The 25,044-nt window shown below is 54.4% G+C and overlaps 10 protein-coding genes across 18 annotated transcripts; 6 read left to right on the forward strand and 4 right to left on the reverse strand.

The window, feature by feature from the left end:
* Positions 1-20: 20 nt before the first annotated feature.
* On the forward strand, positions 21-2,644 carry H310_03356 (hypothetical protein). Its single transcript, XM_008867178.1, has 6 exons — positions 21-252; positions 299-547; positions 601-824; positions 869-1,406; positions 1,460-1,895; positions 1,947-2,644. Exons 1-6 carry the CDS (start codon positions 40-42, stop codon positions 2,591-2,593), a joined length of 2,307 nt encoding a protein of 768 aa, XP_008865400.1. The 5' UTR covers positions 21-39; the 3' UTR covers positions 2,594-2,644.
* H310_03357 lies at positions 2,632-5,283 on the reverse strand. 2 transcript variants are annotated; one of them, XM_008867180.1, is made up of 5 exons: positions 4,849-5,283; positions 4,531-4,800; positions 4,252-4,481; positions 3,666-4,209; positions 2,632-3,597 (listed from the first exon to the last, which is right to left on the reverse strand). In XM_008867180.1, the coding sequence occupies exons 1-5, from the start codon at positions 5,059-5,061 to the stop codon at positions 2,668-2,670; spliced, it is 2,187 nt and encodes a 728-aa protein (XP_008865402.1). In that variant the 5' UTR covers positions 5,062-5,283; the 3' UTR covers positions 2,632-2,667. The 2 variants fall into 2 exon arrangements, with proteins under 2 accessions (XP_008865402.1, XP_008865401.1); XM_008867179.1 differs by having other exon boundaries at positions 3,666-4,481.
* A 467-nt stretch (positions 5,284-5,750) lies between these two features.
* Positions 5,751-7,656, forward strand: H310_03358. Of its 2 annotated transcripts, XM_008867182.1 has the most exons (4): positions 5,751-6,183; positions 6,243-6,557; positions 6,614-6,807; positions 6,862-7,656. In XM_008867182.1, exons 1-4 carry the CDS (start codon positions 5,797-5,799, stop codon positions 7,118-7,120), a joined length of 1,155 nt encoding a protein of 384 aa, XP_008865404.1. In that variant the 5' UTR covers positions 5,751-5,796; the 3' UTR covers positions 7,121-7,656. The 2 variants fall into 2 exon arrangements, with proteins under 2 accessions (XP_008865404.1, XP_008865403.1); XM_008867181.1 differs by having other exon boundaries at positions 6,614-7,656.
* Positions 7,657-7,975: 319 nt separating this feature from the next.
* On the forward strand, positions 7,976-9,714 carry H310_03359 (the record flags this gene model as incomplete). Of its 2 annotated transcripts, XM_008867183.1 has the most annotated exons (6): positions 7,976-8,086; positions 8,142-8,339; positions 8,387-8,654; positions 8,700-8,818; positions 8,879-9,250; positions 9,304-9,714. In XM_008867183.1, the coding sequence occupies 6 exons, from the start codon at positions 7,976-7,978 to the stop codon at positions 9,511-9,513; spliced, it is 1,278 nt and encodes a 425-aa protein (XP_008865405.1). In that variant the 3' UTR covers positions 9,514-9,714. The 2 variants fall into 2 exon arrangements, with proteins under 2 accessions (XP_008865405.1, XP_008865406.1); XM_008867184.1 differs by having other exon boundaries at positions 8,879-9,714.
* On the reverse strand, positions 9,698-10,418 carry H310_03360. 2 transcript variants are annotated; one of them, XM_008867185.1, is made up of 2 exons: positions 10,334-10,418; positions 9,698-10,291 (listed from the first exon to the last, which is right to left on the reverse strand). In XM_008867185.1, the coding sequence occupies exons 1-2, from the start codon at positions 10,388-10,390 to the stop codon at positions 9,737-9,739; spliced, it is 612 nt and encodes a 203-aa protein (XP_008865407.1). In that variant the 5' UTR covers positions 10,391-10,418; the 3' UTR covers positions 9,698-9,736. The 2 variants fall into 2 exon arrangements, with proteins under 2 accessions (XP_008865407.1, XP_008865408.1); XM_008867186.1 differs by having other exon boundaries at positions 9,698-10,321; positions 10,366-10,416.
* A 115-nt stretch (positions 10,419-10,533) lies between these two features.
* Positions 10,534-12,624, forward strand: H310_03361 (methionine-tRNA ligase). Its single transcript, XM_008867187.1, has 8 exons — positions 10,534-11,208; positions 11,262-11,346; positions 11,386-11,480; positions 11,534-11,728; positions 11,778-11,904; positions 11,955-12,094; positions 12,147-12,333; positions 12,397-12,624. The coding sequence occupies exons 1-8, from the start codon at positions 10,558-10,560 to the stop codon at positions 12,567-12,569; spliced, it is 1,653 nt and encodes a 550-aa protein (XP_008865409.1). The 5' UTR covers positions 10,534-10,557; the 3' UTR covers positions 12,570-12,624.
* Positions 12,625-12,924: 300 nt separating this feature from the next.
* H310_03362 lies at positions 12,925-15,282 on the reverse strand. 2 transcript variants are annotated; one of them, XM_008867188.1, is made up of 8 exons: positions 14,759-15,282; positions 14,613-14,693; positions 14,094-14,562; positions 13,856-14,049; positions 13,532-13,801; positions 13,354-13,482; positions 13,168-13,292; positions 12,925-13,107 (listed from the first exon to the last, which is right to left on the reverse strand). In XM_008867188.1, the coding sequence occupies exons 1-8, from the start codon at positions 15,188-15,190 to the stop codon at positions 13,005-13,007; spliced, it is 1,803 nt and encodes a 600-aa protein (XP_008865410.1). In that variant the 5' UTR covers positions 15,191-15,282; the 3' UTR covers positions 12,925-13,004. The 2 variants fall into 2 exon arrangements, with proteins under 2 accessions (XP_008865410.1, XP_008865411.1); XM_008867189.1 differs by having other exon boundaries at positions 13,354-13,801.
* Positions 15,283-15,549: 267 nt separating this feature from the next.
* Positions 15,550-17,341, forward strand: H310_03363 (hypothetical protein). 3 transcript variants are annotated; one of them, XM_008867192.1, is made up of 3 exons: positions 15,603-15,634; positions 15,684-15,746; positions 15,809-17,341. In XM_008867192.1, the coding sequence occupies exon 3, from the start codon at positions 16,197-16,199 to the stop codon at positions 16,722-16,724; it is 528 nt and encodes a 175-aa protein (XP_008865414.1). In that variant the 5' UTR covers positions 15,603-15,634; positions 15,684-15,746; positions 15,809-16,196; the 3' UTR covers positions 16,725-17,341. The 3 variants fall into 3 exon arrangements, with proteins under 3 accessions (XP_008865413.1, XP_008865412.1, XP_008865414.1); XM_008867191.1 differs by having other exon boundaries at positions 15,550-15,746; XM_008867190.1 differs by having other exon boundaries at positions 15,550-15,634; positions 15,684-17,341.
* Positions 17,342-17,655: 314 nt separating this feature from the next.
* H310_03364 (hypothetical protein) lies at positions 17,656-23,093 on the forward strand. The gene is made up of 8 exons (XM_008867193.1): positions 17,656-18,686; positions 18,738-18,832; positions 18,879-19,023; positions 19,085-20,396; positions 20,449-20,699; positions 20,755-20,853; positions 20,910-21,137; positions 21,192-23,093. The coding sequence occupies exons 1-8, from the start codon at positions 17,661-17,663 to the stop codon at positions 23,046-23,048; spliced, it is 5,013 nt and encodes a 1,670-aa protein (XP_008865415.1). The 5' UTR covers positions 17,656-17,660; the 3' UTR covers positions 23,049-23,093.
* Positions 22,871-24,972, reverse strand: H310_03365. Of its 2 annotated transcripts, XM_008867194.1 has the most exons (7): positions 24,768-24,972; positions 24,502-24,715; positions 23,950-24,458; positions 23,648-23,905; positions 23,539-23,585; positions 23,231-23,487; positions 22,871-23,179 (listed from the first exon to the last, which is right to left on the reverse strand). In XM_008867194.1, the coding sequence occupies exons 1-7, from the start codon at positions 24,789-24,791 to the stop codon at positions 23,052-23,054; spliced, it is 1,437 nt and encodes a 478-aa protein (XP_008865416.1). In that variant the 5' UTR covers positions 24,792-24,972; the 3' UTR covers positions 22,871-23,051. The 2 variants fall into 2 exon arrangements, with proteins under 2 accessions (XP_008865416.1, XP_008865417.1); XM_008867195.1 differs by lacking the exon at positions 24,768-24,972 and having other exon boundaries at positions 24,502-24,755.
* Positions 24,973-25,044: the final 72 nt, after the last annotated feature.

A 25,044-nucleotide genomic window follows, 5' to 3' on the forward strand; every position in this document is an offset into this window, starting at 1 on the left:
TATTTTTAGTCTCTCTGTGTAGCATATCCAACGCCCGTCATGGACGCGTCGCGGTCCGCGGCGGACCGTCCTCGGCAGAGATCGGAGCTGGGAGCCATCGACACGTCCGCGTCGAGCAGTCGTCCAACGATGTCGCCAACCGCTGACGGCGCCACTCAAAGTCCACCCACGACCCTCCCAAACGCGATTCGGCGAGGCACGATCCGTCTGTTGACGTCGCTGCCAGCGTCGTTGGGCGGGTTGGACTCGAAAGTACGACGCACCTGGCTTTCGTGTCGTCAGTGTGTGTGCGACGTAGAAAATGCGGCCCAATATCCTCACGACGGCGCACGGCGTGCTCCGGTTCAAGAAGAAGTTGCAAGAACGCGCCGAGGAGGCCGAGCGACGGCGGTTGGAAGTCATGAGCTATGCCACGCGCCACCAACACGTGCTCGAGACGTATCAAATCCGCGCGACCCAGACGTTCCCGCGAGTTCGCACCGCCAAGGACAAACGGACGTGGATGATGCTGTACCCCACGTCGACCGCGTTCAAGTTGTGGCAATTGGTACGTCGCCCAACCCCTTGACAATTGGTCGAGCCACGCCGTGTGCTCTGTAGCTGCTCCTCGTGCTCGTGTACTACCAAATGTTTGCCGTCCCGTACTCGCTTGCCTTTGACTCGAACGACGCGGACCCGTCCAACGACTACGTCAACCTTGTCATGTCGTTGGTGTTTTGCGTCGATGTCGTGGTGAACTTCAACACAGCGTTGAGCCATCCGCGGACCCCCGACGCGTTTATCACGGACCGACGACTTATCGCAAAGACGTACCTGATGGGCTGGTGCGTCCCCCGTGCGGGATATGACCCGATTGACGTGTTGGCAGGTTCTTCATGGACATCGTGTCGAGTTTCCCCGTCGATTTTGTCACGTACATGATCGAGCAAGCGTCGAACGAACGGCGCTTGAATGTGTTGGCGGTCCTGAAAGTGGCGCGCCTGCCACGGTTGATCAAAATCTCGCGGCTGTCGCGGGTCCTCGAGTTTCTCCGACTCCCCATGGAGTGGAAACGCTGGTTCTTGTACTCGCGGTACGCGCACTTGATTCGGTTGATCACGCTCGTCGTCGCGTTTGGCGTGATTGTTCACGTGTTTGCGTGCGTGTGGTTTGGCGTTGTCGCTGACGACGAGTGGGCCCAAGTCATCTACGACGCGAGCTTGGACGACGTGAACCCGTACCTGCTGAGCTTCTACCTGGCGCTTCAAACGATTTTGGGACAGAATCAACTGCTCCAGAACGATCGCGAGTACACGTTCTCGAGCTGCGTGATTCTCGTCGGCGCCGTCGTGATGGCCGTCGTGTTTGGAAACGTCGCGATCTTGATTTCCAACTTTTACAACGACCAGAACCGGTACAAAAGCAAGGTAAGCGCGACGACCCCATCGATGACCGTGACACGGCGGTGGTGTGTATCCAGATGGAAACGCTGTTTTCTGGCATGCGCCTCCTCCGGCTGCCCCGCGAGCTCCAAATGCGCATCCACGAGTATTACCAGGCCATGTACGAGCGATACGGCACGCTCGACGGCCACCCCGAAAACTTCAAGGACGAGCTGTCGAAAAACTTGCGGGTCGAGGTCGAACTCTTCTTGCGCATGGCGATGATTGTACGAACGCCGCTGTTCCGCGCGTGTAGCAACGAAGTCGTGCGGGAGCTCGTGATGAAGCTTCGTTTTCAAGTGTACTTGCCAGACGACTTTGTCATCGTTCGCGGCGAAGTCGGCCACGACATGTACTTTATTCAGAACGGCAGCTGCCAAGTCACGCAGACAATGATCAAGCGCCGAGCGACACGGTCGTGCCCAAAGGATGCCGACACCGCGCCCAAGCGGATGGGCCAAGGCGACTACTTTGGTACGACGATCTATCTGTGTCCATCAAAACGTTGGGACGATATGCGCCTAGGCGAAATCGCGTTGCTGCTCAACTGCAAACGCACCGCCAACGTTCAAGCCATCGAGTTTTCGGAGCTGTGCGTGCTGTCCCGTGTCATGTTTGAAGAAGTTACGAGCAAATACACGGAAGATCGCACCGTGATTGAAAAGTTTATCACGGAAAAGTACGACCCCGAAGTGCTCCGGCAGGCAGTGGCCCAGCACGACAAGCATCACGACAACGATGCCAACCACGACGACGCTGTCATCGAGTGCATTCGCAAGCTGACGGACCGCGTGATTCAAGTCGAAACCTTGTGCATCGACTTGGAAACACGGCTACGCATGCAGCAGCATTTTCAGTCGATGGCGTCGTCGAGCGACGTATCGCCGAGCCACATGGGGTTGTCCCGGCAAATGTCGGCCCAGCGCGTCATGTTTGGACGCCAACCGTCGTCGTCCAACCTCCCTGCGACGCCCCCCAACCTGTCCATCCTGCGAGCCTCCATCTCAAAGAAGAGCCTGCTCTCCCCGGCCACGTCGACTGCCCACCTCGGCCATCCACCCAGCGATGTCGACACGATATCTGAAACTCCATCGTCCACGGTGGGCCATTTCACGGCGCAAGCGTCGTTGGACCGCAGCGCAGCCCGGCGGCATATTTCACCGATGGGGTAATGAAAGGACGAATCGTTCATGGACGGTGGCCGGTGCGGAAGTTTTGTGTGGGCATAAGTAGTTTGCACACGTTTCTATTCTGGCAACACCTCGGCTCCAACTTCGTCGTCTTCGGACGAGTTGTCGTACTGGTGTGGACTGCCCGGTTCCCGACAGATTGTAGACAGTCGTGGCGATGTCGTCATCGTTGCTGGCCGCATGAGGTGGCGCATCTCGGCGAGAAAAGCGTCTTGATGCGATTCCATGAGCGCAAACTTGGCCTCGAGCTTGGTCATGCGGTCGCCCATCGCGATGATCGCATCGACCATCGGCTTGACAGTCCCCAATCCATTCGTGGGTGCCGACGGATCGATCGGAGCATTCTGGCGCATCTTTTGCTCGGCGATTTGGTGGAGCACGGCGGGGTCGTACTTTTCCGTGATGTGCCTCTCCATCCGCGCGCGATCCTCGACATACCGCTCCGAAATCGACTCAAACACATCTCGGGTCAAGACACAAAGCTCGGCAAAGATCTTGGCGCGGACGTTCGCCGTGCGCTTGCACTGCATGAGGAGCGCGATTTCGCCAAAAAAGTCGCCTTGCCGGAGCAAGCGCAGGACGGTCTCGCTCTCGTGCACCAATACATCCGCCATCGACGACGAGTCGCGGCCGCCGTTGGTGACTTCACAGATCCCGGTCTGGACAAAGTACATTTCAAACGCAACGTCCCCCCGGACGACGACGTAGTCGCCGGGCAAGAACACTTCCATCGACAGCTTCATCACAATCTCTTGAACGACCCGTTTGCTGCACGTGCGAAAGATCGGCACGCGGTTGATCATTTCCATGCGGAGAAACAACTCGACTTCAAGCGCCAAGTTGCGCGACAATTCACTCGTCAGCGTTGCGGGCTGGCCGTCCAACGTTGCGTGGGTTTCCCACATGGTCTGGTAAAACTCATTGATTCGGTTTTGCAAGTCCATCGGGAGGTTCATCGTGCTCATGCACGCAAACAACGATTCCATCTACGCCGCCGACCACGGACGATGTGACGCGTTTGGAAAAACAACGTGGGCTTTTTGGGGAGTCGTACCTTCTTCTTGTACTCGTTCTCTTTTTCATGAAAGTTGGCGAGTAGGACGGCAACGTCGCCAAACACGGCCGCCATGAGCAGGGCGCCGGCAAAGATGAGCACGATCGAAAACACCACCTCGTCCTGCGTGTGCAAGTTCATGGTTTGGCCCAAGAACGTCGAGAGGCAAAAGAAGTAACTGAGCACGTAGTCGTTGGCGTCGTTGTCTCCGATGGACGGAAACATGTCTTTCCACTGATCGGACGCAACCGACCCGTTCCACACACACGCGCACAGATGAATCGTGAAGAAGAACACGATAATGGTCGAGATGAGACGAATGAGGTGCGCGTAGCGGGAGTAGAGCAGCCATCGCTTGTACTCGGGTGGGATTTGCAGGATCTTGAGGATTCGCACGAGCCTCGCCAACCTCAGCAGCCGGGGCAGGCGCACCGTTTTGAGGAGACTGAGGAACGTGAGGCTGCTGTTGATTCCGTTCCCGGCACCCACGGACATGTACATGACGATATCGATGGGGAAGCACGCGGCAAGGTCCAAAAACAGCCTAGTGGCGAAGGTGTGACGCAACCATTCAGGATGGGCGTACCAGCCGCGGAGGTAGTGCCACAGAATCGAGAAGCGGTGCGTGATGTAGTAGTTGGGGCGCGTTGGGTCGGGAATCGCCGTGATGCAGTTCAGAACAAAGTCCGTCCCGAAGATTAAGTTGACTGTGATGCCTTCGTAGTCGTGGAACGGATTCGACCCGGCGTTGTTGCTGCCAAACCCCAACGCGTACGGGATTTGGAAGCTTTGGTACACGATCAGCATGAGCGTAAACTAGCGTCGACGATCAGGACGGGATGGAGGTTGGCGCATGCAGACGAACCAATTGCCAGATCTTGTACCACGTGAGTGCTGGGTTCACGACAAAGAGGGGAAATTCCTGAGTGACGACGGAATTCGCCGTCGTTTTGTGCTGTCGTAGCGTGTATTGGTCGAGCACTTTGTTGTGGCGATCGATGTCGAGCTTCTGAAGCGTCTTCTTTGTCAGGTGCGACATCTTGAGGTTGCGATTCAGCTTGGCGACCGCACGCAGGGCCATGATGCTGTCCCCATTGCGAATGGCAGGGGTCGAGCTATTGTTTGACGCTCTCCTCTACACGCTCGATGAAGCCAGGCCTCCCGGAACGCGTCGGCCGTATACCTGAGGCTCGAACCCGATCGAGTTGCGCCATGACTTGGCTGAAAAACTCGGCCTTTCAGGGGGAAACGGCGCGACCGACAGCAGTTGTTTGGAGCTAGCTCGCTGGAGCAGGCGGGTGCTGCTCGCATGAAAGCCTCCGCCGCTGAAAACATGGCTGAGACGTTGCCCGAACATATTGATCGCTGTCGGCTCCGGGACAGTATCGTGGCTCATGGTCGGAGCACACGCTGGCCGACGCGCGCCTCGACCTCCTCCTTTGGTGTGGCCGTTTCACGCCCTCCGAAGAGACGAAACGCCTCCAAATGTCACGTAACTGGTGCAGCTACTCTTCCAACTGGCGGCATTTGGCCAGGACATGGCCAGCTTCCCTCGAGCGTCCGGCATCGCATTCGTTCGTCGCTCCATCTGGGCTAAGCTTTATGCATAGGGCAGGAAAAGAGAGCCAGTGGTGCATACAAACGAGTGGAATTTTCTCGATAGCGTGCACAAGTAGCTGGTCATTCGTGCATTCTGTGGGTGCAAGGTGGTATGCAGAGGCTGGGGCGACGCGCTCCTCTTCCGTGAGTACTTCAAGGTCGGGGCGCGACGTCGGGCATTGTGCGGGCCCGTCCAGCTCAGACAATGGCTTGGCGGAACTCTGACGTGAGCGTACGATGACGCTAGGGGCCGCGCGTAGCCTGGACTGCTTGATCGTGCAGGAATGTCCGCCTCGCTTCGCCGCCATCCGACCTGTGGAATTGCATATACCTTCACCGTGCATGTTGCTGTATGTATATACCCATTTATGGCCCGACCATAGAATTGAATTTCTCTCCCCATAGTGTACATATGCCGCCACACAATGTGCAGAATTTAAAAATATGGAGGGCGAAACCTTTATCAATGAATACACTCTCTTGGGCAAGGACGTGGGAATCGTGCCGCTGCTGCTCATACCACAATTGGTCCATGAGTCCTCAGACAAAGCCGACGTCGACGGCGCCGCTGCCGTCCGTGGACCCTGCCGCGGCACAGAAAGCGCTCGATAAGAAGATGAAGCAAAGACTTTACATTCGCAAGATGATGCGAATCTACCGCGATGAGCATCGACAGTGCCGCGAGTACCTGATCAAGCGCATCGACGAACTCTCTGTGCAACTCGCCGAACTCGTGCGCAGATCGTCTGTGCGAAAGGAATCGTCCACGATGCTGTCGTGGCGTGACGTTTCACACGCCATACACGAAGACCTGCAAGCGTGTGCAGGCGACAACCAGGGGCTCGAGAGCCAAGTTGGCGCGTACAGAAACCTCCTTGGCAACATGCAACGATGGGTTGCATCATGTGAACGCGTCACGGTGCGTCCGACTCTCGTCTGCATGCATTCAGCACCATCGCTCATTCAATGAGCCCGCAGGAGTCGTTGAGCCCGGCGCAGCCATCGTGGCGGTTGGCGACATTGCTCGCCGATCCTCAGGCAAGACGTCTGGGGAAGGCATGGATCACACAGCACATGTATCACAACTCTGGCAAGATGTTCCAAAACTTCCCGCCGGCATCGCCATGGGAGGATGTGTCGGCGATCGACGTCTCGTTCGAAGGAGACCTTATGTACCTGACGTTGCAACGGCAGTTCGTGCTTCCTGGGCCATTACACGACGTTTTGGAAATGTATCGCCATCATTTGATCGATGTAATGATGCCTGAGCACTTTGAAAATCGCGATGTTCAGGTAATGGCGCCAGGCCGACAATTTGCCCTCTCTTACTCAAAGCACGTTGACTCTAGTCGCTGACCGAGACCACTGACACGACGGTGCTGCATCAAGCGATCACGCCCCACACGAATGAGTTCATGTCGTTCCTTGGCGGGGAGTTCCATGACGGCCCCGACAAAGTCATGTTTGTCATTCAGCAGATCGTCGACGACGAAACACAGACCAAGCACCACCACCATCATCGCCAGCGGAATCGCAAGTTCTGGTTCGTCCAACCTGATCTCTCAAGCTCCTTGGAACAAGCTCATCACGACGGTAGGGTCGAGATGCGGCCACAGCCCGTTGGTGGTGGGACCTACATCAGGTACATCGCGATCTGCACCCAGAGCCTCGCGCAAGGTCGATACTTCACGCTCGAGGAAGAGGCATCCGTGTTTGGGTTGGACTTGTCGACCTGCCCCGACGTCGACAAAGAGTCACGACTGACTACGCACATGACCCGCATTATATGGCAAAAGCGATGGAATTGTCAGAAACGAGCGGGCGACCTACTTAGCCAGAGCATCGTGGCAACCTAATCTATCGAACACCGCCCGTGTCGCCGTCCTACAGCTGCGTTCGCCATCTCGGCATTTAACAAGTGAAATCTTCGGCAAGTACTGACTGTGTGGAGAGGACGACCTGCCCACATTGCATCCCGTGCCATGGAAACCTCGAAACGTCCCTTTCGTTGTCGAAGTGGTGCTCGAAGGTGCCCTTGACAAACATGTCCATGTGCAGCATGTCGTTTAGGTTGTACAGCAGGACGTCCGTGTTGTATTCATGGGGACAACTCAAGGGCCATTACGACCAACAGACACTGGTATCGGCTGTCCGTGGCTTCCAGTCCATGTGACAGTTGATCGACTTGGTGTGCCACGTACTCTTGGTACAGTCCCTTGGGCCCGTAGCCACTGATGGTCGGAAGTCGGAGGACCTCTTGGGAGCGACGACTTGCCGTGGTGTCGTCCAAGCCGCGTGACCTCCCTCAACTTTGTCAATGGAGGTATTTGTAAAATTTAGCCAATCATGGACGTTTCCAGCATAAATTTTGAAATTTTAGCGATTTGTGAAATGTTCGTTCAGGGGATTCTGGGCTGTCGGTGCAATCGTGAAATGCATATTCATCGAGAGGACTTGCAGTGGTGATGAAAACGTCTTCACCGAGAACGATAGCTGGTCTGTGCATCGGTCTTCCGACCTCGGGTGGTCGTGTACTCAATTGGATCGCACGTTCCGACCATTTACGGACTGCATGAGAACAGGTCAGTGGTTTTGTAAAGGTCGGAACGACAATTCTGCATTTCGATTGGTCTAAATAGGATTCATCTGACCATGTCATTGGCTACATATTTGAAAATGATTGAGAATCCTTGTGCAATTCACATTTCAAAATGGTCGCAACATCCGCACAGTTTGACGAGAATGCGGCTATTCGCCGCTTCCAAGACTTTCTCCGCATTCCCACGGTCAGTGGTCAAGGACCCAAGGGAGCGTACCAAGATGTAAATGTCCATAATCGTATGGATGAAGCGCCTCACGTTATTGCTTGATTCCTAGTGCGCGGTGTGGCTGACTGCGTACATGACGGAGCTTGGTTTCCTCGAGGACATACAAGTGTTCTCTCCCATTGAAGGCAAACCTATCGTTGTAGCGACGTGGAAAGGCAAAGATCCGACCCTCCCGAGCATCTTGCTTAACTCTCACTACGACGTGGTGCCCGTGATGGAGCAATTTTGGAACTACGAGCCGTTTGGGGTAAGTTGCCAAGTCATCCCTGCTCGATCCTTACATTGATTGTGAAGGGAGAGCTCTTGGAAAATGGAATGATCGTAGGCCGAGGCGCCCAAGACATGAAGAGTGTTTGCATCCAATACTTGGAAGCTCTTCGACTGCTGCACGCGACGGGGTTTGTTCCTGCTCGCAACATCCACTTGAGCTACGTGCCGGACGAGGAAATCGGTGGGTCGGATGGCATGGGCGAATTCCTTAAGTCGAAGCAGTACCAATCGATGCTTCCCATTGCATTGGCGCTGGATGAAGGACTGGCGAACCCAACGAACAAGTTTACCGGTAGGGATGAACTCTGTTGACTGTGGCCGACGTAGGCACTGGTAGTGTTTTACGGCGAGCGCACGCCTTGGTGGTTGTACGTCAGAGCTGAGGGACTAACAGGACATGGGAGTCGGTTCATTCAGGACACTGCCACGATCAAGCTCATCGACATCTGCAACAAGGTGACGATACTTGGCAGCTCTAGCATTTCTGCGCTGACTCGTCGTGTCGAACACTCCCAGGCCTTGAAATTTCGCGAAGAGCAAGAAAAGTTGCTCGGCACGACCTGCGGGTGTAAGCATGGTGAAATGAAGAAGAGAAACTTGGGCGATGTAACGACAGTCAACTTGACCGTCCTGCGCAGCGGTGTGACCACCGACGGTGGCAAGACGTACGCACTCAACGTGATCCCGACGGAAGCCATGGCTGGCTTCGACATTCGTGTGTCGCCGAATCAAGACCTAGTCGAGTTCAAAGCGATGCTGGACGAATGGTGCTCGGCGGAAGGCGTGTCTTGGGAATTTGTGACCAAGAACCCACTGCATCAACACCACGTGACATCCGTCGAAGAAGAAACGAACCCGCTGTGCGCCAAGTTTCTGTCCGTCGCGGAGGTTTGTCTGCTGAACTGGACAAGTGTACTGAATCTGACGCATGTGCATGGCAGAAATTAGGGATGGAAGTGGAGCTCGAAGTGTTTCCGGCGGCCACGGACAGCCGATTCTTGCGCCAGTTGGGCGTGCCGGCGCTTGGGTTCTCCCCCATGAACAACACGGAGGTCCTGCTGCACGAGCACAACGAAATGCTGCACAAGGACACGTTCGTCAAGGGCATCCACCTGTACAAGGGCATCTTCGAGCACCTTTTCGACAACTGATTGCATGCGTATCATAATTGTTTGGCCTTGGCATAGCGATGCTGTTTGCCAGAAAGCGATTTGTGTGTTCGAAGCCAAGGTCGTCTTCTCCACCGTCGATCTACTTTGCATGGCTTTTGTTCGAAACGTCGAACGACGTGTTGTAGTAACTGAGGTCGCACGACAAACTTTGGCACAGCACTGGTTGGGAAAGGAAAGGGAAGATTCGAATTTGATTTTTGCATCATGTCGTGGCCTCAAGTGAGACCTTGCTCGCTTCGTCGTCACTGCTGGAGATGTCGCCGCGGCTGTGGGTGCTAGAGGCGGGGGATGTGGCAGTCAGTTTGAGCCGTTTGGTCGACACGGTGTCTTTCGTCGGGAACTCTTTCGACGATACTTGCTTGAGCGTGCTATCGGCTAATGCCAGGGTGGTAATATTGGCTGAAGGAACGGAAGCATGCCGCGAGAGTACAAGTTGCAGGTTTTGAGACGTGAGAAACGGCAACGGTGCCGCTGCGAGAGGATGCCGAAGGTGATCCAATTTACTCGCGACTTGGCGGATGTAACTGGGGAAAGGGAAGGTTACCCGAGGTATCGGTGCCATTTCGAGGTCTCCTTCCCGGGAGTAATCGTGTACAAAGTCTTCTCGCCGTGACTCATCTTCTGAATCGCTTTCCGCCAACGCCAACTCTTCTTCGTCGTCGCGGATTTGAGATCGCACTCGCTTCTTCACGTCTTGCTTCAACACACTCAGGGGCTCATCGTCCGACGACTCGTCATCATCACCACCTATAGGAGTCTTTTCCACACTCTCCGCGTCGCTCAGTTCCTTGTCAGATACCGTCAGACCGGCACTTTCAATGTCGCTCGCACCAGCCGAAGCGTCATCGTCGCTCATGTTCCAGGTAAATGCCGACACAGCGGGGTCAATTTTTTTTGTAAATTCTTAAATTTTTATCATTCGATATGAATGCGGAATATGTGCATTCATTTAAAATTTGTCATGCCTACCATAATACCACGTCAAAAATCGCATTCGAGCAATTCTTGGTTTGAAGCATCTCCATGTTGCTTCACCATTTGGCGAGGTCGAAGGCATTGCGATCCCTCCAAGGGCGCAAGAGCGTTCGCTTCGCAGCTACGACGACAACGATCACGACCCCGATATTCTACGTAAACGCGTCACCGCATCTGGGTCATTTGCATTCTTCTGTCATGGCCGACGCGCTGAGTCGATGGTTTCAATTCAAGAACGAGCCGACGTTGTTCACAACAGGCACGGACGAGCACGGTTTGAAAGTTCAGCAAGCTGCAGACAATGCTGGCAAGCCGACAAGTCAATTCTGCGACGACGTAGCTGTTTCGTTCCAAGCCATGTGTGCACACGGCGACATTCGGTACGATCGATTTGTGCGGACGACAGAGCCATCGCACGCTGTCGCGGTGGCAGCGATTTGGCGAACTCTAGTGGAGAACGATTACATTTACTTGGGCGAGCACGAAGCGTACTACTGCATCTCTGACGAGACGTTCTTGACGGACATGCAAGTCGACACGCGGGAGAATGGGCAAATCGTGTCTAAGGAATCCGGACACCCCGTCGAGCTCGTCAAGGAGCAAAACTACAAATTTCGATTGAGCAAGTTCCAGGATAAGTTGCTCGAATGGCTCGACGACCATCCCGACGTGGTGCAGCCTCCGTCGCGCTACAATGAAGTCCGCTCTGTCTTCTGTTTCAAAGTGGTCGGTCATCTCGATCGCTGTCGTAGGTTCGTGCGACCGTCGAGCGCGGGCTGCGCGATGTGTCTGTGTCTCGCCTGCGTGAAAAGATTGCGTGGGCCATTTCAGTCCCAGGTACCGCTTCCTCACATGGCCGTCAACTCACCCGTCTAGATGACGAGGCGCATTCCGTTTACGTGTGGCTGGACGCATTGACCAACTACCTGACATGTTGCAAGTACCCCACTGACATGGCGCACTTTCAGTCGGTAGCCCGTCAAAGTACCTCCCCACATTCGCGTGTTGTGACGCGACTCGGTAGTGCTGGCCTGCTGCGTACCACATCGTGGGCAAAGACATTCTCAAGTTCCATGCGATATACTGGCCTGCATTTCTGATGGCGGCGAACCTACCATTGCCAAACAAGATCGTCGCCCACGCACACTGGACTGTGAACGGCGTCAAGATGTCCAAGAGCCTCGGCAACGTTGTGAACCCGACCGACATCATCAACAAGGTGCATTCGTCTCCACTCTCGATTGATCCATATTACTCGAGTTGCTCAGTTTGGCTTGGACGCCGTGCGGTACTATTTGCTGCGCGAAGGCGTGCTGACGGACGACGGCGACTTCAGCGAAACCATGCTCAAGGAGCACGTAAACAATGAACTCGCCGACACGCTCGGCAACCTCGGTAGGGTCATTGCACAGGGAGGTGTTCGATATAAAACGGGTGGCGTGTAGTGATTCGAGCGACAACCCTGGCGTTTCTGCCGCAGGGGGCGATCCCCAGCCGCGGCTATTACTCCCCAACGGACCTCGAACTCATTCACCTGATCAACGACACTGTGCAACAAGTGCAGCGCCACTACGAGCGCCCAGACGTACGACTTGATCGCCGTTGCCAGATTGGCAGTCTGACATGACCACGTCCAGTTTGCCCTGGTCACAAAATCCGTCATGTCGCTGTTGTACGAAGTCAACCGCAACTTTTCCAAACACGAACCGTGGGTACTGAACAAGGAGCTCAAGAAGATGCCTCTTGACTCCGAGGACGCCATCGTGAAGAGCCAGCTTGTGGACACCACGTTGTTCTTGTCCATCGAAGCCGTACGCGTCAGTGGTAGGCACTGTATTTCGTCGGGGTGGAGAATATATGGAAACTACTCATGCACGTGTGTGGTAGCGCTCCTCTTGCTGCCGATTGTGCCTAACATGGCCACTGGCATACTCAACTACTTGAACGTCCCGCCGTCCGAGCGTTCGTTCGACTTTTGTCGGTTTGGGCAGTCCACATATGGCCCCGTGGCGAACCAAAAGTCCAAAACTAAGTTTGTACCGTTCCGAAAACTCGAATAATGGAGTACTCGTTCGGCATGTCCATCATATTCCACTTGACGGCCGCAGGTATTATCACGACGACAGGGGGATCAGATACATTCTCTGTAGATTTCAACGGACCATCCGACGCTGGAATCTGTTCAAGGAGTAGCGTCGGTGGGCTCAACAGTATCAAACAACGTCATTTCCCACACTGTCGCCGCCACTCGTCGTGCAAGTTCCTCCATGTCATGTACCCTCCATTCGCCTCAATGCCACCACTGCCGCCACCAAAGATCAAACTTCCGCATAACCATTCCGGATATGTGGGCCGATTTTATATGGGGACGGATTTCTCAAAAATTGGAATTATCGTCAGATAAAGAAAATATTTCAAGCAGCATGGTCACAACAATATTATTGCATCTTGGGAATTTTCCTCCGCTCATTAACTACACCTAACACGAACGACGGCTACATGAATCCAGCGTCTGCCAAGCTGTTGACAAACAGCACGCTTTCTTGCTTGTTGGCCTTTTTGGCGAGCCAAAACAGTTCCGTGCCGGTCTTGCGGATTCTACGACACAACGTTGAGCTCGAGAACGACTGACTGTGGTCACGTGATCGACACACGTACGTTTCCAAGCGAAACTTGAGCACCATTTGCTGGTTCTTGTCTGGGTGGAGGACGCGACGCCTTCGACTCGGTGCCGTGTACTTGGTGTGTTGGCAACTGAGTGCGTCTGTGATGGCGTGATAGACCTACAAGGTCGCACACGTGGCATCGTCGTCGTCGACTTGTTGTGGGTCGGTCGGGACGCACCTTTCGGAACTTTTGAAAGTGGATCAGTCCGTTCTCGATCGTTCGCATCGATTCCTCGAACCCAAACAGGTCTTTGACCACAATAAAAATGGACGGCAATCGGGGCTGCCCCTCCGCTGCCGCATACGCCTGCCACGCAACGTCAAACGCAGCACGATCAGCAGGATAATCCACCCACCAGGCGGTAGAAGCGAAAATTATCGTCACTCGAACACACGTGCTTCAGATGCTCGAACTTTTCCAAGTGCCCGGGAGCCACGAGATTCCACGTTGTTTCGAGCTGCTTGATGCAAGGTGCCGTCAGCCCCACGACGATCTCAGCGTGGGTGTTGAAGTTATTCATGCGGTAGCACGCCTCCGCAACGTCGATGAAAAACGCGACCATGCTTGCCCGCTGCGCCGCCTGCAGCTTGGGATGCAAAATCTCGCTTGACACCCATTCCGCGCGCTACAAACACAGTTCGCGTGATGGACATGCTCGCAACAGGGATGTATAGCCCACCGCGTCAAACAATTCGATGAGCGCCATCACGTTCGGCGCCACGTCGTGCTTGAATTCGGTTGTCCAATTTTTGTTGGTTAGTTCGCGGTGCTGGACTTTGTGAAACATGTGCTCTTCAAGGAGCGTGAGTTGGTCGGCAACATCTTGGGCGCTGATGCCGTTGAAAGGTTCTGAACGAGGCACGGAAAACACTCCTATGGCTATGGTCACGGTTTAGGGCCAAAGAGAAAGTGCTCACTTCGATCGCGAGTGTTGTCAGACACCGAACGGGTCAACGGAGTGTGAATACACCCCCCTTCGACCGGGGCGGTTGCTGAAGATTGGTGGGTTGTCGACACTTGAGGCATGGTCTTGCCCCTTGAAATCGAAGGAGGTAGCGCGGAAAACGCCGGTCGCGTCATATCTCGCTCGTAGCTGCGATGGCGGTGGTTGTGGTCAGCCGATGGGTACGCTCGGATAGTCACTTGCGCCTTAAACGCCGCCTTTGTGTCTGTGGAAGTGCTTCGAACGATCTTAAGTTTGGCGGCAGTTGTGGATGCCAACGTGCAATCTTCGTCAATCGTGACGGGCTTCCGCCGTGCAGCTTTAGGCGACTCGTCTGAAGACTCGCTTCCAAGGTCCAGCGGCGACGGCATTACAGATGGCGTAGCAAGGGCCAGTCTTGACGATATGGGGGTGTTGCGAACGAGAATCTTGCCGACAACGTGCTGAAAAGGGCGCATGAGCCAAGAAAGTCGGAGCCCGTATTTTGGCTTACCATCATCGTCCCTGCGTGCTTGGAAATGGACGGGTGTGGAGATTCGTCTCGAACTTTCGCGAGAAAGATCATGAGTTTTTTCTATCGCGAGCACAGTTTGGATGAGCCGCCAACGGTGATCGTTCACTGGCGGGAGGTTGAGAAACCTGAGATCGGCGGTCGTTGTCCAGGTCCGATTCAATGTACCCGCTTTCTCGGATCCAAAACTTGAGCATATTCATGGCTCGCATCATGGACACATTTGCTGCGGCCTGCACAGTCGCATCGGCCGCGACCGAGAACTTGTTGTCGTCTGCATTCGACGGGTCGCACGCGTTGTACCTAGGGTGTGCAAGGCACGAAGCTGCATTGTATCGCTTGGTCAGCTTCACGATGAAGTCGTTCACTGAACTGTGGCTACGATACGTGAGCAAGAAGCAGTTGCGGAAGTCCGCGTCGTGGTATTGTGCGTCGGTCAACTTTGCCACCAACCGACCAAGCGTAGCATGGGTGATCTCCCTTCTCTCCGACGACATGGCGCTTCGATCGTATATGACACTAGGCATCTTTCGGACAGGTGGTTGTTCGTCATGCTGCATTCTCTGGCTTTCGGTCGTCTCGATGGCGGTCGATGGAAGTCTCTTGCGCGCCGTCGAAGTGGTGATGGAAAGGTTGTTTGTCACGATGATAATCCGGATACTTCTGCATCTTCTGATTGGCATAGGTGGGATAATATCCGGATCTCTCCGAGGAATTCCTTCAAATACAGCGTGACGATGGCCATTGCAATCCACGGTAGCGCCAGATCCACGAGGCCACATGATTTGTGCCGCGTCGTCGCCCTGTGCATTGGGCAAGGGCGAGCTCGTCGTGGCAGGACGCCTTCATCGTTGGGAGGGGTCGTGCTATGCAGGGCCTATAACAAGCGGGCCAGAAATCCACACCGTTTCAAGTACGGGAATTCCTCGTGGAAAGGCCGTGCGGGAACGTCCAGCGTATTCCCTGTCACAGGTGGAGGCGGTCGCGGGGGTTGCTCGAATGTCGTACGTCCAGAGCTCCTTGCGTCGACATTGAAACCCAACGCTTGACAAGTCAAGTTGAATGGCCACCAAAAATCGCGGCGCAGACGACGGCGATGCCACCTGTATCGAACACGTAAGCTCAGCGACGGTCCTTCCGTTCGACGTCCCAGCTAACGATCCCCTCTGTCGATTTAGCGGAGGATTCTAGTACTGCCAGATTTAGTGCTGCTGGCTCCATGATTCTGCACAGTCCGATAGCCACGACTACATATGTACGTCATGCTTATGGACTCGTTGAAAGGCCATTTTGGGACAAGGAAGGGCCAAGTCGAGATGCACAGTCCATGTTGCGGGGGTCGTTGCCATTGGCAAGCTTACGAAGTGATGCACTGAGCATTCGTTGGGGTGTTTTCTCGGTCGACGAGAATTGGCGTCGAACGCACGACAAAGGGGATTCCACGAGGCGTAGCATCCTGCACAATTGTCGATGGACTTGGTTTGGTCGCTCGAAAGAAGAAAATACCCTGTGTCGTCGTCATGCAGGTGCCCACGTCCGACGATTTGTTAAAGACAAAAGCTGTGCATGGGATTCCCGGCTAACAACATGGAAAGTCGTGGCTCTCATCCTCGACAATGTCATGATCCGCGTCGGCCATGTATGCCGCCGATGAAGCCAAGAATGATCTTGTGCAATGGTCGTGGTGATGTGAATGCGGCAGAGAACTCCGATCATGGCCAGAAGAACATGCCAACGCAGCTCAACACGTCGGTCTGTTCGACTTGGAAACAAGTGCCTCGAATGTACTCTTGGAATCAAAGCAGCTCGATGAACCGTCAGGGCCGCTCGGTTGAAACTCCACACGCTGTCGTTCGCCACCTTCCAAAAGGACCACATCGTGGACTTGAGCGTCATGGGGTACACAACCCGATCACGTCAAGGGAGGATGGGTCCATGGTGAAGGCACATTACATTAATCTGATATGGCGATCGAGAATGGCCCTGGCTGTATCCTCTTCGTCAATTATCGTCACAAGCGTGTTACGGAGGGCGTGCACGCTCTTGACAAATTCGTCGCGCGGGATGTCCTTTGCACCTAGCTTCAGCTTGTAGTCGATGGACATGCCCAAGTCCCACAGTTGAAAGCCCGAAGCATGAAGCAAAGCACCCAATGCGTACAGCTGCATAGTGCCAGCACCGGTTGTCCCGGGCGCGTAAAACCCCGTGAGACTTGTAAACATCGCGCCATTGCAATACGCGAGCTCGCCTGCCACCAACGTTGCGTTCTTCCACAGCTCAATGCTGTACAACTTGACCTCGGTCCCATTGACTTTGACGCCGTCGACGAGTTGCCTGAACGCTGTCACGACGGGAGGGTACAACCAAGCGATCCCATGCTGCTCGTGGCACCCCTGGACAACTTGGTCGAAGGCTTGGTTCACGGTCAAGCGATACGCACTCGATTTTTTCCGAATCTGCTTGGGAATGTGCAAGTCGCGCGGGTCAATCACACATCGCTGCTCATGTAACTTGGGTAAAAGGTACACGTTCCCTTGCGACTCTGTCGCGATGGGAAGGAACCCGTTGTACATGATGTGCGCAATGAAGATTGGGTCAAAGCAGCTTGATATCCAAAAGTCATCTTGCGCATGGTACATGTAATGCCGCAGGTACTGCGGCACGTACTTGGCATCCATCGCCGAAGCCCCCATCGCCTTGTGAACGTGTTCGAAACGCGTTTAAAACCATACATGAAATCAGGAACAACGTATCCGGATGACTTTCCCGATTGTACGGATAATTGAAATTCCAAACAAGTTTGGGAGCGCGAAAAACGTGATGGCCGGGATCGGCGCGGATGTCGACGGCGACATGTCCTCGATCCCGAAGATACCGTCCATCATCTCGTTGGGATCACTTCCACCTCTGATAGATGGTTCTGTGACAGGCTATGTCCGTTTGAGTGTTCAAGTTCACATCCAGATGACGACCGCGGCTGGAAATCATGATTCTCGGGAATGGCTTGTACGAGTGCGATGGTGGGGGTCCATGGCAACAGTTGGGAAAGGTGACCTGCTGCGTGAAAACCAACAGCTTTGCTTTCCAATCCATGTGCCACGCGACGTGTTTCGACGTTACCTCGACGACATGGCCCAGCTTCGCTTTGACGTTGTCGACAAATTGTCCCATCGCGTGTATGGCCAGGCCGCGATCCCAATACGACTAGACGAGTTGGAAGAAGTCGACGGTCTTCGCCGTGACATCAATGTTGTCAAGTGTGATGGCATACCTGGCGATGTTGGCGGGAGTTTGACCTTGTACGCAACTGCAGTGTGGAGTGACGCGGTGAACATTCTCCAGGGCCTGCAGCCACCACTTCCTGTGCCATTACCAAAACAGATATCAAGGCCAATGCACAGGCTTGAAAGTGACGTTCGCGTTTGGAAGAACAAAGATTTTCCTGAAAACAAACAGTTTTATCTGGCGCAACCGACTGGAACTACACCGACGGCGCCACCCACGTCAATTGTAAAGCCGCCAAACACGGCGTTATCGACGTTGCTGCAAAAAGGAGAAGCCCTTCGACGATCCATGCAACGCGCTATGGAACAGCATGAGAACGACAACAACATTTCGGACATTCCAGCCATCTTGGCGTCTGCAAAGAGTTTTGGACCTGTTGACCTGAGCCTGACTACGTCTGAATCGCTCCGCACAAACCGCGCCACACCAATGTACACATGCGGTCTTCCAATATGCGATGCAAATCGCCCTCATCCGAGCTCACCAAGCCCACTTCTGGACCAAGGAATGGTGGATACCCCGATGGAAATGCTCTTGCGCGTGGATTTGCTACGCGTCCAAGGCTCCTCAGTCCAGGGACTGTGCTCAGTCAATGTTTATGTGACCCATAAAGCACTGCAGCCGACTACCAAAGAATATATAAGCATGCCGAAGAGAGTCCGCATTACGATGGACCCCCGCGTGTCTGCGGTGGTGGCACTCGAGCATCAAGCCGTTTTTCCATGCGTACTGACGCCAGCGCTCGTTCACGTGTTCGATACCCACCAAATCGTGCGTCGTTTGTCGACTATTTGGCACGATTACCCAGCTATCGGATTATAGGTTGTTGAAGTGCGGGTTCAAACTCCCTGCGACTCCCCTGCGCACCTGCTAGGGTTGGCAAAAATTCCCCTCAAGCCATTCGCGCATGCTTTCAGGTACTCAATTCCGTCCGTCAAGCCATGACGAAGTTATTCAGTGCAGAAACAAGACCGCCGTCGACAGTCAAATTAGTCACCGGGACCCTTACGTTGGCGTTCCCAACACTTTGCTCCCCGTCAAGAATCCCTTTACGGGAACAGTAGTAGGGTCAATTACATGCACAACAGCCTTGGGAACAACACATCAGGTGCGAAAGTGGTGCTCGCTATGTCGCATTGTTGCTTATCTATTCAAATGCCATGGTTCAGATCGCCTCGTTCCGAGCTAGGCACGTTGGTGCTCGGAAGATTCAAGCATGGTGGAAGGGCCGCTGTGCATTTCGTAGGTACCAGGCACAATTGGTCAATGTTTACAAGCCGCTGTTATCCCCGGTGCCCCGTCCAACAACCGAACCATCATCCGACGAAAAAGGCCTCGATGACGCCATGGTCACAACTGTTGCGGACGGAACCATCGTCGAGAAGGATCAAGCTCGAGTTGCAGCAGCCACAAGAAGAATTCAACGTGTGTATCGACATTGGAAGCAGCAACGAAGTCACAAAAATGATTCAGCGATGCTGGATTGGAGCGACGTGACGCACGAACCCGCTTCTCCCGACGAGGAAGCCATGCCCACATTGACATTTGACATTGACGAAGACACAATCAAGCTGTTGAATGATCCGGTGTCCATGCATTCAATGGATGCCGGCGACGCGGGAAGCATTTCCATGCAAGACTCGATCCTGAAGGGGTCGTTGCAGCCGACTCGAGTTGATCCATCGAGCGGCACCTCGTGGCGTTTGATGATGGAACTTGCCCAGCAGTGTCCCCAGCCCGGTGGAATCGAGTTGCGGTATGTCTTTTACAACACAGAGTTCACGCTGTGGTGGGACCACTCCAGCTCACTCCTGAGCACGAGAAACTATCACACGTATGATGACAGCCACCATCTTCATCCTGTGGTTTTATTCGAGATGAGCTCGCTGCAACATGGTCAACTCGGCCACGCAACGTTGCACGTGACCAATTTGGCGAGTTCGGTCGCAGTGGTTTGGATCCCTGTCACGTGGACGCATCCTACATTGGACCCGATCCAGTCGCTTCCACTGCGCATTCAGCACACCAACGACAAGACTCTGGCCATAACGACGGTGACTTCAACCAAGCTCCTGCCCGCGACATCTATCATTCGCACTCAAGTCACATCGATGCACATGCTAGACACGCAAGTCAACGAGTGGCAAGTGTTCTTCAAGTTCATCATGGAAGTAGGCGTCGAGTTGCATCCAAATACGACAACAGTCGAGTTTGATACAACGCTGCGTCAGTACGTGTCGTACCAAGCGTCCCCCACCGTGGCCTTGACGTCGGAGCGGCTCGCATTCCTCGCCCAGTTCGACGAGTATGTGGTGATCAGCCCGGCACTCTTGGAGAGCATGCAAGATCGTGGCGTCACCATTCAAGTGTACAGACACGTCGTAGACATGGATATACTCATCGGCACGGTCTCGGTTCCACTGGCGTCACTGTTGTACCGGACGGAAGGGATTCGAGGCATTTTCCCCTTTCAAGAACGAGGTATGAAGTCACTCCGCCAGACCACTGAAAGGGACATCCTGGTTATGTTTAGATGGCGTCCACAATAATGGCCGCCTTGGCGTGACCGTGCAGTTTCTTCACCACAATGTCGACTCGACGAATCCAACTCGGCCAGCGCCACGAGTGAGTGTGGACCATCCCTCCACACTGAAAGATTTCCATGTTACATCGACGCTCCCCGTCGAAATTCCCGCGGGCCAGTCCATACACGATATTGATTTCCTCTTGGATGAGACGAGTTCTGAATCCGCCATGATCGACTCGCCTTCTCACTATACATTGGTAAGGTTTCAAGGTGTGTTCGATCATACCAACAATTCACATGATACTGGAATAGAGTGTATCGATCGAAGAAGCCCGAAATTTACATACTGCGACGCTCTCGTCCAGACTCCCCAACGTCAATGCGTCGTTTCAATGGGGACCAACCCGCTTCGTATGGCGAACCACGTCGTAGCCTCCGTGTGTTTCACGTTGCGATGGGATGCATAGGAAACGTCCGTGGCGGAAGCAACACGCAACCCGATTTGGATGGCGCAATTCCAGCTGGATGCGATGATGCCCGAGATGACATCCGACCTTGTGATTCAAGTGTGGGACCGACCGAGTTCGGCGACGACAACGTTGGTTGGTCAAGCTTCGATTGATCTTGCCCTGCTCAAGTGGACGAAGGAAATATGTGGATGGTATCACCTCATGGACACTACCGGCAATGCCCAGGTACATCCTGGAACTGTCCTGACCACCATCCAAAGTGTCGCTGTGTTCATCTAGGGTCAGTTGAAAGTACGCATTCAAAACAGTGGAGTGCCAGGTCCTCAGCGGCAAACCCCAAGTACTCCAGCCGAACAAGTTGACAACCACGATGACGAAGTGGAAAAAATATCGATTCTGAAGCTGCTCGTCAAGAACCTCACAGACTTGGATGCATCCCTGACCGAGCGACATTTGGAAGAGAACTCGGACTTTACGTCAATTCTAGCACAGCATGAATCAGCGACAAGCCGTGCCAAGGATGCCGACTCGAACGACGCTACCATCGTGACATCCATGTCTGCACTGCCTTCACCCACTGTCGAAGTCCATGCGGCCACTTGCCTGGCACTTGATGTCGCCCAAGAATACGAGTCGTGTACGCCTGTCCATGTCGATACCCTCCCCATGAGCAAGGATGAAGAGACGGATGATGGACAGAGCACGTGGGACAACGGCGACTTTGATGTGAATGCCCTCGAGATTTACGGGTCGCACCGTTCGGACTCTGGCGAAGACTTGCCGAGTGCCACTCCTCCTCAGAGTCCAACCACTCTAAAACACGAAGACCATAAGGATGCATTCACCATGGAACCCAACTCAACACCCGACGGCAACTCAGATGCACGTGACTCGGATGCTTTCCACACTCGCGACACTATTTATTCCGTTCCCACAGCATTGCCATCTCCTCGACAAGAGCGAGCGACTTGTTCGGCCGAGCTCAAGTCTACATGTGGGGATCCAGAAGAAGTGTGCTCGGATTCACAAACCAGTGCTCCTACGACCGCGCCCCAAGGCCAAGTTTCCTCACACTGGACCGACGATGGAGACGAACCTTTCAACTTGAACGATCTAAACGTGCATATTCAGCCTTCCGTCAACGACAGCGCCAGCGCAAATTGTGTGGACAGGGCACACGCTTGTGGCCGTTCGAGAATGGACATCCACGAATTGGATGCACTTCCGGTATCGTTTAGCCATGATATCCCCGACCTTCCAGCCAATGGATCGATGACTCCCGTCAACCATCCCGTCCTGTATCAAGTGCTAGAAGTCATGCATGGACTGCAGTCGCAGATATCCTCGTTGGTGCACCAGAACGAGGCAATGGCGGTCAAAATCGCGCAGATCCCTCTACTGGTCGCAGAGTCCTGCAGCGATCGCTTGACTGCATCGCATGCATCCTTGTCGGACTTGCGCGACACGAGTGCGAGCGTTTGTGTGCCGACGAGTGATGTACCCAGGGATACCATCCATCGCGCAATTCAAATCGATGCGTCCACGCAATCGGAAGTGCCAGAGATCGCAGTACCTCCCATTCATGACGAGCCACGACCAATTCAACAGATCACGCCAAGGCAAGTGTGCGAGCCGACCGAAGAACAAAAGTTTTGCCCCGTGCCACTCGCCTCCGATGGCGTTCGATCCAATCACCACTTCAACCCAAATACGAAGCTACCTGATCTTCATGAACATGGTGATACCAACCATGTCAAGGTTGTGTCTGAAGCGCTGGACAATTCAGATCATCAAGGCGGCCAACCACAATTCATCCGCAACTTGGACCGATCGGTGACCGCGTATATGTCCCCACCGTCTGCCGCCATGTATGCGTCTACCTCGAATGCCCCGCCTGGAGTCCTTCGCACCGACCTGTTCTCTTCTCGACGATGGACAGGCTTAGGCGATGACAATGAGCCTTGTATCCGTCTTCCACATGCCTTCCGCTTCACGAATCGAATGGACGGCGATCAACCCAAGCCGACGGCTCGCGCCTTGTTCGACTCGGAGACCGAGCGCATCGCCAAGATCATGTGCGGCAACTTACAGCAATGGCTTGACCATGATTCGTCCAGCGATGATGACGACAGCTAGCATTCAAGTGGAATATAACGAAGAATTGTACACCGTGTCGAACTGCGCTCGGCTCGTCGCGTCGCTCAGAATCGAGTACGCCATCGCGATGCCTTTGAATTGGTCGGCCGCATCCGCATCTTGGCATTTGTCTGCAGGACACGACCCGTTAGGATCCATCAACTCTCGTCAACAAACAGCACCCGGATGCAATTGAAGGGCCAGGCGGTGGTAAGCCTTGCGAATCTCGTCCCCAGTCGCGGTGGCGTGTACCCCGAGGATTGTGTACAAATCCACAAGTGGTGCCACATCGGGCACATCAAACTTGGGTGGAATTTGATGAAATGTCGTCCGTTCATCCGTGCCCTTGGCGCGGTCATGCATGGCTTTGACTTGGTCGCGCGGCGCCAGGTTTGGACAGGACCCCATCTTGAAAAACACGCTAGGGAGAGAGCTTTTCCTGCGCACGATCTGTTAGCGACAACCGCGTTGAAACAGTAGGTCAGCATACTTGACATGCTTGTCATGGGCTCGTTGTTCCTTGTAGATTTGGTTGTGCTACACAGTGGAGTTTCACCCCGTGCTCCTTTTGACGAGGACGGGCACGACGATTTCGTTACCATACGCGAGGTCTCCGCTTGAACTTGCGCTGCACGGAGCCTCGCGGGCGCCAGGGCGTGCGATCGATTGAGTTCAAGGCATTGCTCGAGGTCACGAATCGATTCCTTCTCCTTTCCTGCGGCCAACAACGCGCCAGCGCGATCGTACAGCACGTTGGCGTTGTACTGGTGGTGATTGACGTCCAGTGTCAAGCACAGTGTGAGCGCGTCAATCGCTTGGACAAAGTGGCCACCTTCGGCCATCTTGGTGGCTAGTTTCTGCGCATCGGTCACGAGGTGCCGAAAGCGATGGGAGCTCGTACCCGCTTGTCGACCATATTCTGCAGACGCTGCAACTCCTTCGCGACGACAGGCGACTGCTTGGCCATTTTCCGAAGCACGTCCATGGCTTGAACGGTAAACCCTGTGTAATCGTACGCCCGAGCCAACGCCATGCACACGTGTGCATCGACGAGAAGTGGAGGTGGCAGCGCCGACAGCTTTTCAATGAGGACCGAGTAGGACGCCGAAGCGACAAGGATTCCAGTTTGGACATGCAGTGCTTCGCGAGATAACGGGGCGATGGACCGCACGTGGTCTAGTTCCGCCACCAAACGTGCCACGACTGTTGGTGGGGTGTTTGAAGTCGCTTCGATGCGTTTCACGCTGGCTTGGAGGAGCTGTTCGCATTGTCGCGCTAGAAGGATGATGCGCTTTGCTGGCACTTCCTCGTGGCTGGACGGTGGCGACAACCTCAAATGGCATTGGGCACACGCTCTGGCACTAGGAAACTTTCCCACGATGAGAAACATGTTTCCCAGGCGTATGTACTCTGTCAATTCGTGAGATCGATGGGGAGTCGGGATGGGCAGTACCTTCCGCTGCAAGACCAGCGTGGGTGCGAGCAAGTGCACGAAGAAATGTATGATAGCACTGGAGAAACAGTTCGAGAGCGGGTTGATTCGCCGCTAAAGCGACGGTATCCGTTGCGTTCCACTCGATGCCTTTGCAAAGGAGCTTGTAGAAGTCACTCCGTTCGCTCGCGTTCAACGGAATGCAATCCTCTCGGAAGACATCACGACTGAAGAACTACAGTCGGGCAAGAGGTAATGCTCTTCCAAGCATGCCAGGCGACACGTACTTGTTGCACTTGTCGAATAGTCATAGTGGCGACACGTACGGTTCCCACATAGTTCGTCACGTGTATGGGATGGACAAGAGGGCGCACAGCTTCCTCTATTAGGCAGCTCTCTCCATCCAGCGGTGGACCCCCTTTCGCCGACGCAACAAACTCCTGGAGATTCTTGCTCCATTTGACGCCGCGCACCTCTTCGACGCCACCCTGCATTATTTTCTGTGTGCTTCAACTTGACCCGTTATCCGGATACCACAGTTCCTCCCACGGGTCGAAGAAAAGG

The sequence above is a fragment of the Aphanomyces invadans genome (genome assembly GCF_000520115.1).
Source record: "Aphanomyces invadans strain NJM9701 unplaced genomic scaffold supercont1.5, whole genome shotgun sequence".
In the NCBI taxonomy this organism is placed as follows: Eukaryota; Oomycota; class Saprolegniomycetes; order Saprolegniales; family Verrucalvaceae; genus Aphanomyces; species Aphanomyces invadans.

Excerpts from the sequence above, each read along its gene's own strand:
- H310_03358 (XM_008867181.1), top strand. The coding sequence starts at position 5,797 with ATGAGTCCTCAGACAAAGCCGACGTCGACGGCGCCGCTGCCGTCCGTG. Across the intron at positions 6,184-6,242 it reads CATCATGTGAACGCGTCACG|GAGTCGTTGAGCCCGGCGCA; the intron begins GTGCGTCCGACT and ends ATGAGCCCGCAG. Across the intron at positions 6,558-6,613 it reads TTGAAAATCGCGATGTTCAG|TCGCTGACCGAGACCACTGA; the intron begins GTAATGGCGCCA and ends CGTTGACTCTAG.
- H310_03363 (XM_008867191.1), top strand. The coding sequence starts at position 16,197 with ATGGGATTCCCGGCTAACAACATGGAAAGTCGTGGCTCTCATCCTCGA.
- H310_03364 (XM_008867193.1), top strand. The coding sequence starts at position 17,661 with ATGGCAACAGTTGGGAAAGGTGACCTGCTGCGTGAAAACCAACAGCTT. Across the intron at positions 20,854-20,909 it reads AATGGGGACCAACCCGCTTC|GAAACGTCCGTGGCGGAAGC; the intron begins GTATGGCGAACC and ends TGGGATGCATAG. Across the intron at positions 21,138-21,191 it reads ACACTACCGGCAATGCCCAG|GGTCAGTTGAAAGTACGCAT; the intron begins GTACATCCTGGA and ends GTGTTCATCTAG.
- H310_03356 (XM_008867178.1), top strand. The coding sequence starts at position 40 with ATGGACGCGTCGCGGTCCGCGGCGGACCGTCCTCGGCAGAGATCGGAG. Across the intron at positions 548-600 it reads CGTTCAAGTTGTGGCAATTG|CTGCTCCTCGTGCTCGTGTA; the intron begins GTACGTCGCCCA and ends TGTGCTCTGTAG. Across the intron at positions 1,896-1,946 it reads GGGCCAAGGCGACTACTTTG|GCGAAATCGCGTTGCTGCTC; the intron begins GTACGACGATCT and ends ATATGCGCCTAG.
- H310_03357 (XM_008867179.1), bottom strand. The coding sequence starts at position 5,061 with ATGAGCCACGATACTGTCCCGGAGCCGACAGCGATCAATATGTTCGGG. Across the intron at positions 4,482-4,530 it reads GGTACAAGATCTGGCAATTG|TTTACGCTCATGCTGATCGT; the intron begins GTTCGTCTGCAT and ends CGTCGACGCTAG. Across the intron at positions 3,598-3,665 it reads AGAACGAGTACAAGAAGAAG|ATGGAATCGTTGTTTGCGTG; the intron begins GTACGACTCCCC and ends TCGGCGGCGTAG.
- H310_03365 (XM_008867194.1), bottom strand. The coding sequence starts at position 24,791 with ATGACTATTCGACAAGTGCAACAA. Across the intron at positions 24,716-24,767 it reads CTATTCGACAAGTGCAACAA|TTCTTCAGTCGTGATGTCTT; the intron begins GTACGTGTCGCC and ends GCCCGACTGTAG. Across the intron at positions 23,586-23,647 it reads AAGCGGAGACCTCGCGTATG|CACAACCAAATCTACAAGGA; the intron begins GTAACGAAATCG and ends TCCACTGTGTAG.
- H310_03361 (XM_008867187.1), top strand. The coding sequence starts at position 10,558 with ATGTTGCTTCACCATTTGGCGAGGTCGAAGGCATTGCGATCCCTCCAA. Across the intron at positions 11,481-11,533 it reads ACATGGCGCACTTTCAGTCG|TGCTGGCCTGCTGCGTACCA; the intron begins GTAGCCCGTCAA and ends GCGACTCGGTAG. Across the intron at positions 11,905-11,954 it reads CGACACGCTCGGCAACCTCG|TGATTCGAGCGACAACCCTG; the intron begins GTAGGGTCATTG and ends GGTGGCGTGTAG.
- H310_03362 (XM_008867188.1), bottom strand. The coding sequence starts at position 15,190 with ATGCAGCATGACGAACAACCACCTGTCCGAAAGATGCCTAGTGTCATA. Across the intron at positions 13,483-13,531 it reads ATTTTCGCTTCTACCGCCTG|GCGTATGCGGCAGCGGAGGG; the intron begins GTGGGTGGATTA and ends GTTGCGTGGCAG. Across the intron at positions 13,108-13,167 it reads CTCAAGTTTCGCTTGGAAAC|AATCCGCAAGACCGGCACGG; the intron begins GTACGTGTGTCG and ends GTTGTGTCGTAG.
- H310_03360 (XM_008867185.1), bottom strand. The coding sequence starts at position 10,390 with ATGAGCGACGATGACGCTTCGGCTGGTGCGAGCGACATTGAAAGTGCC. Across the intron at positions 10,292-10,333 it reads TTGAAAGTGCCGGTCTGACG|ACTCCTATAGGTGGTGATGA; the intron begins GTATCTGACAAG and ends AGTGTGGAAAAG.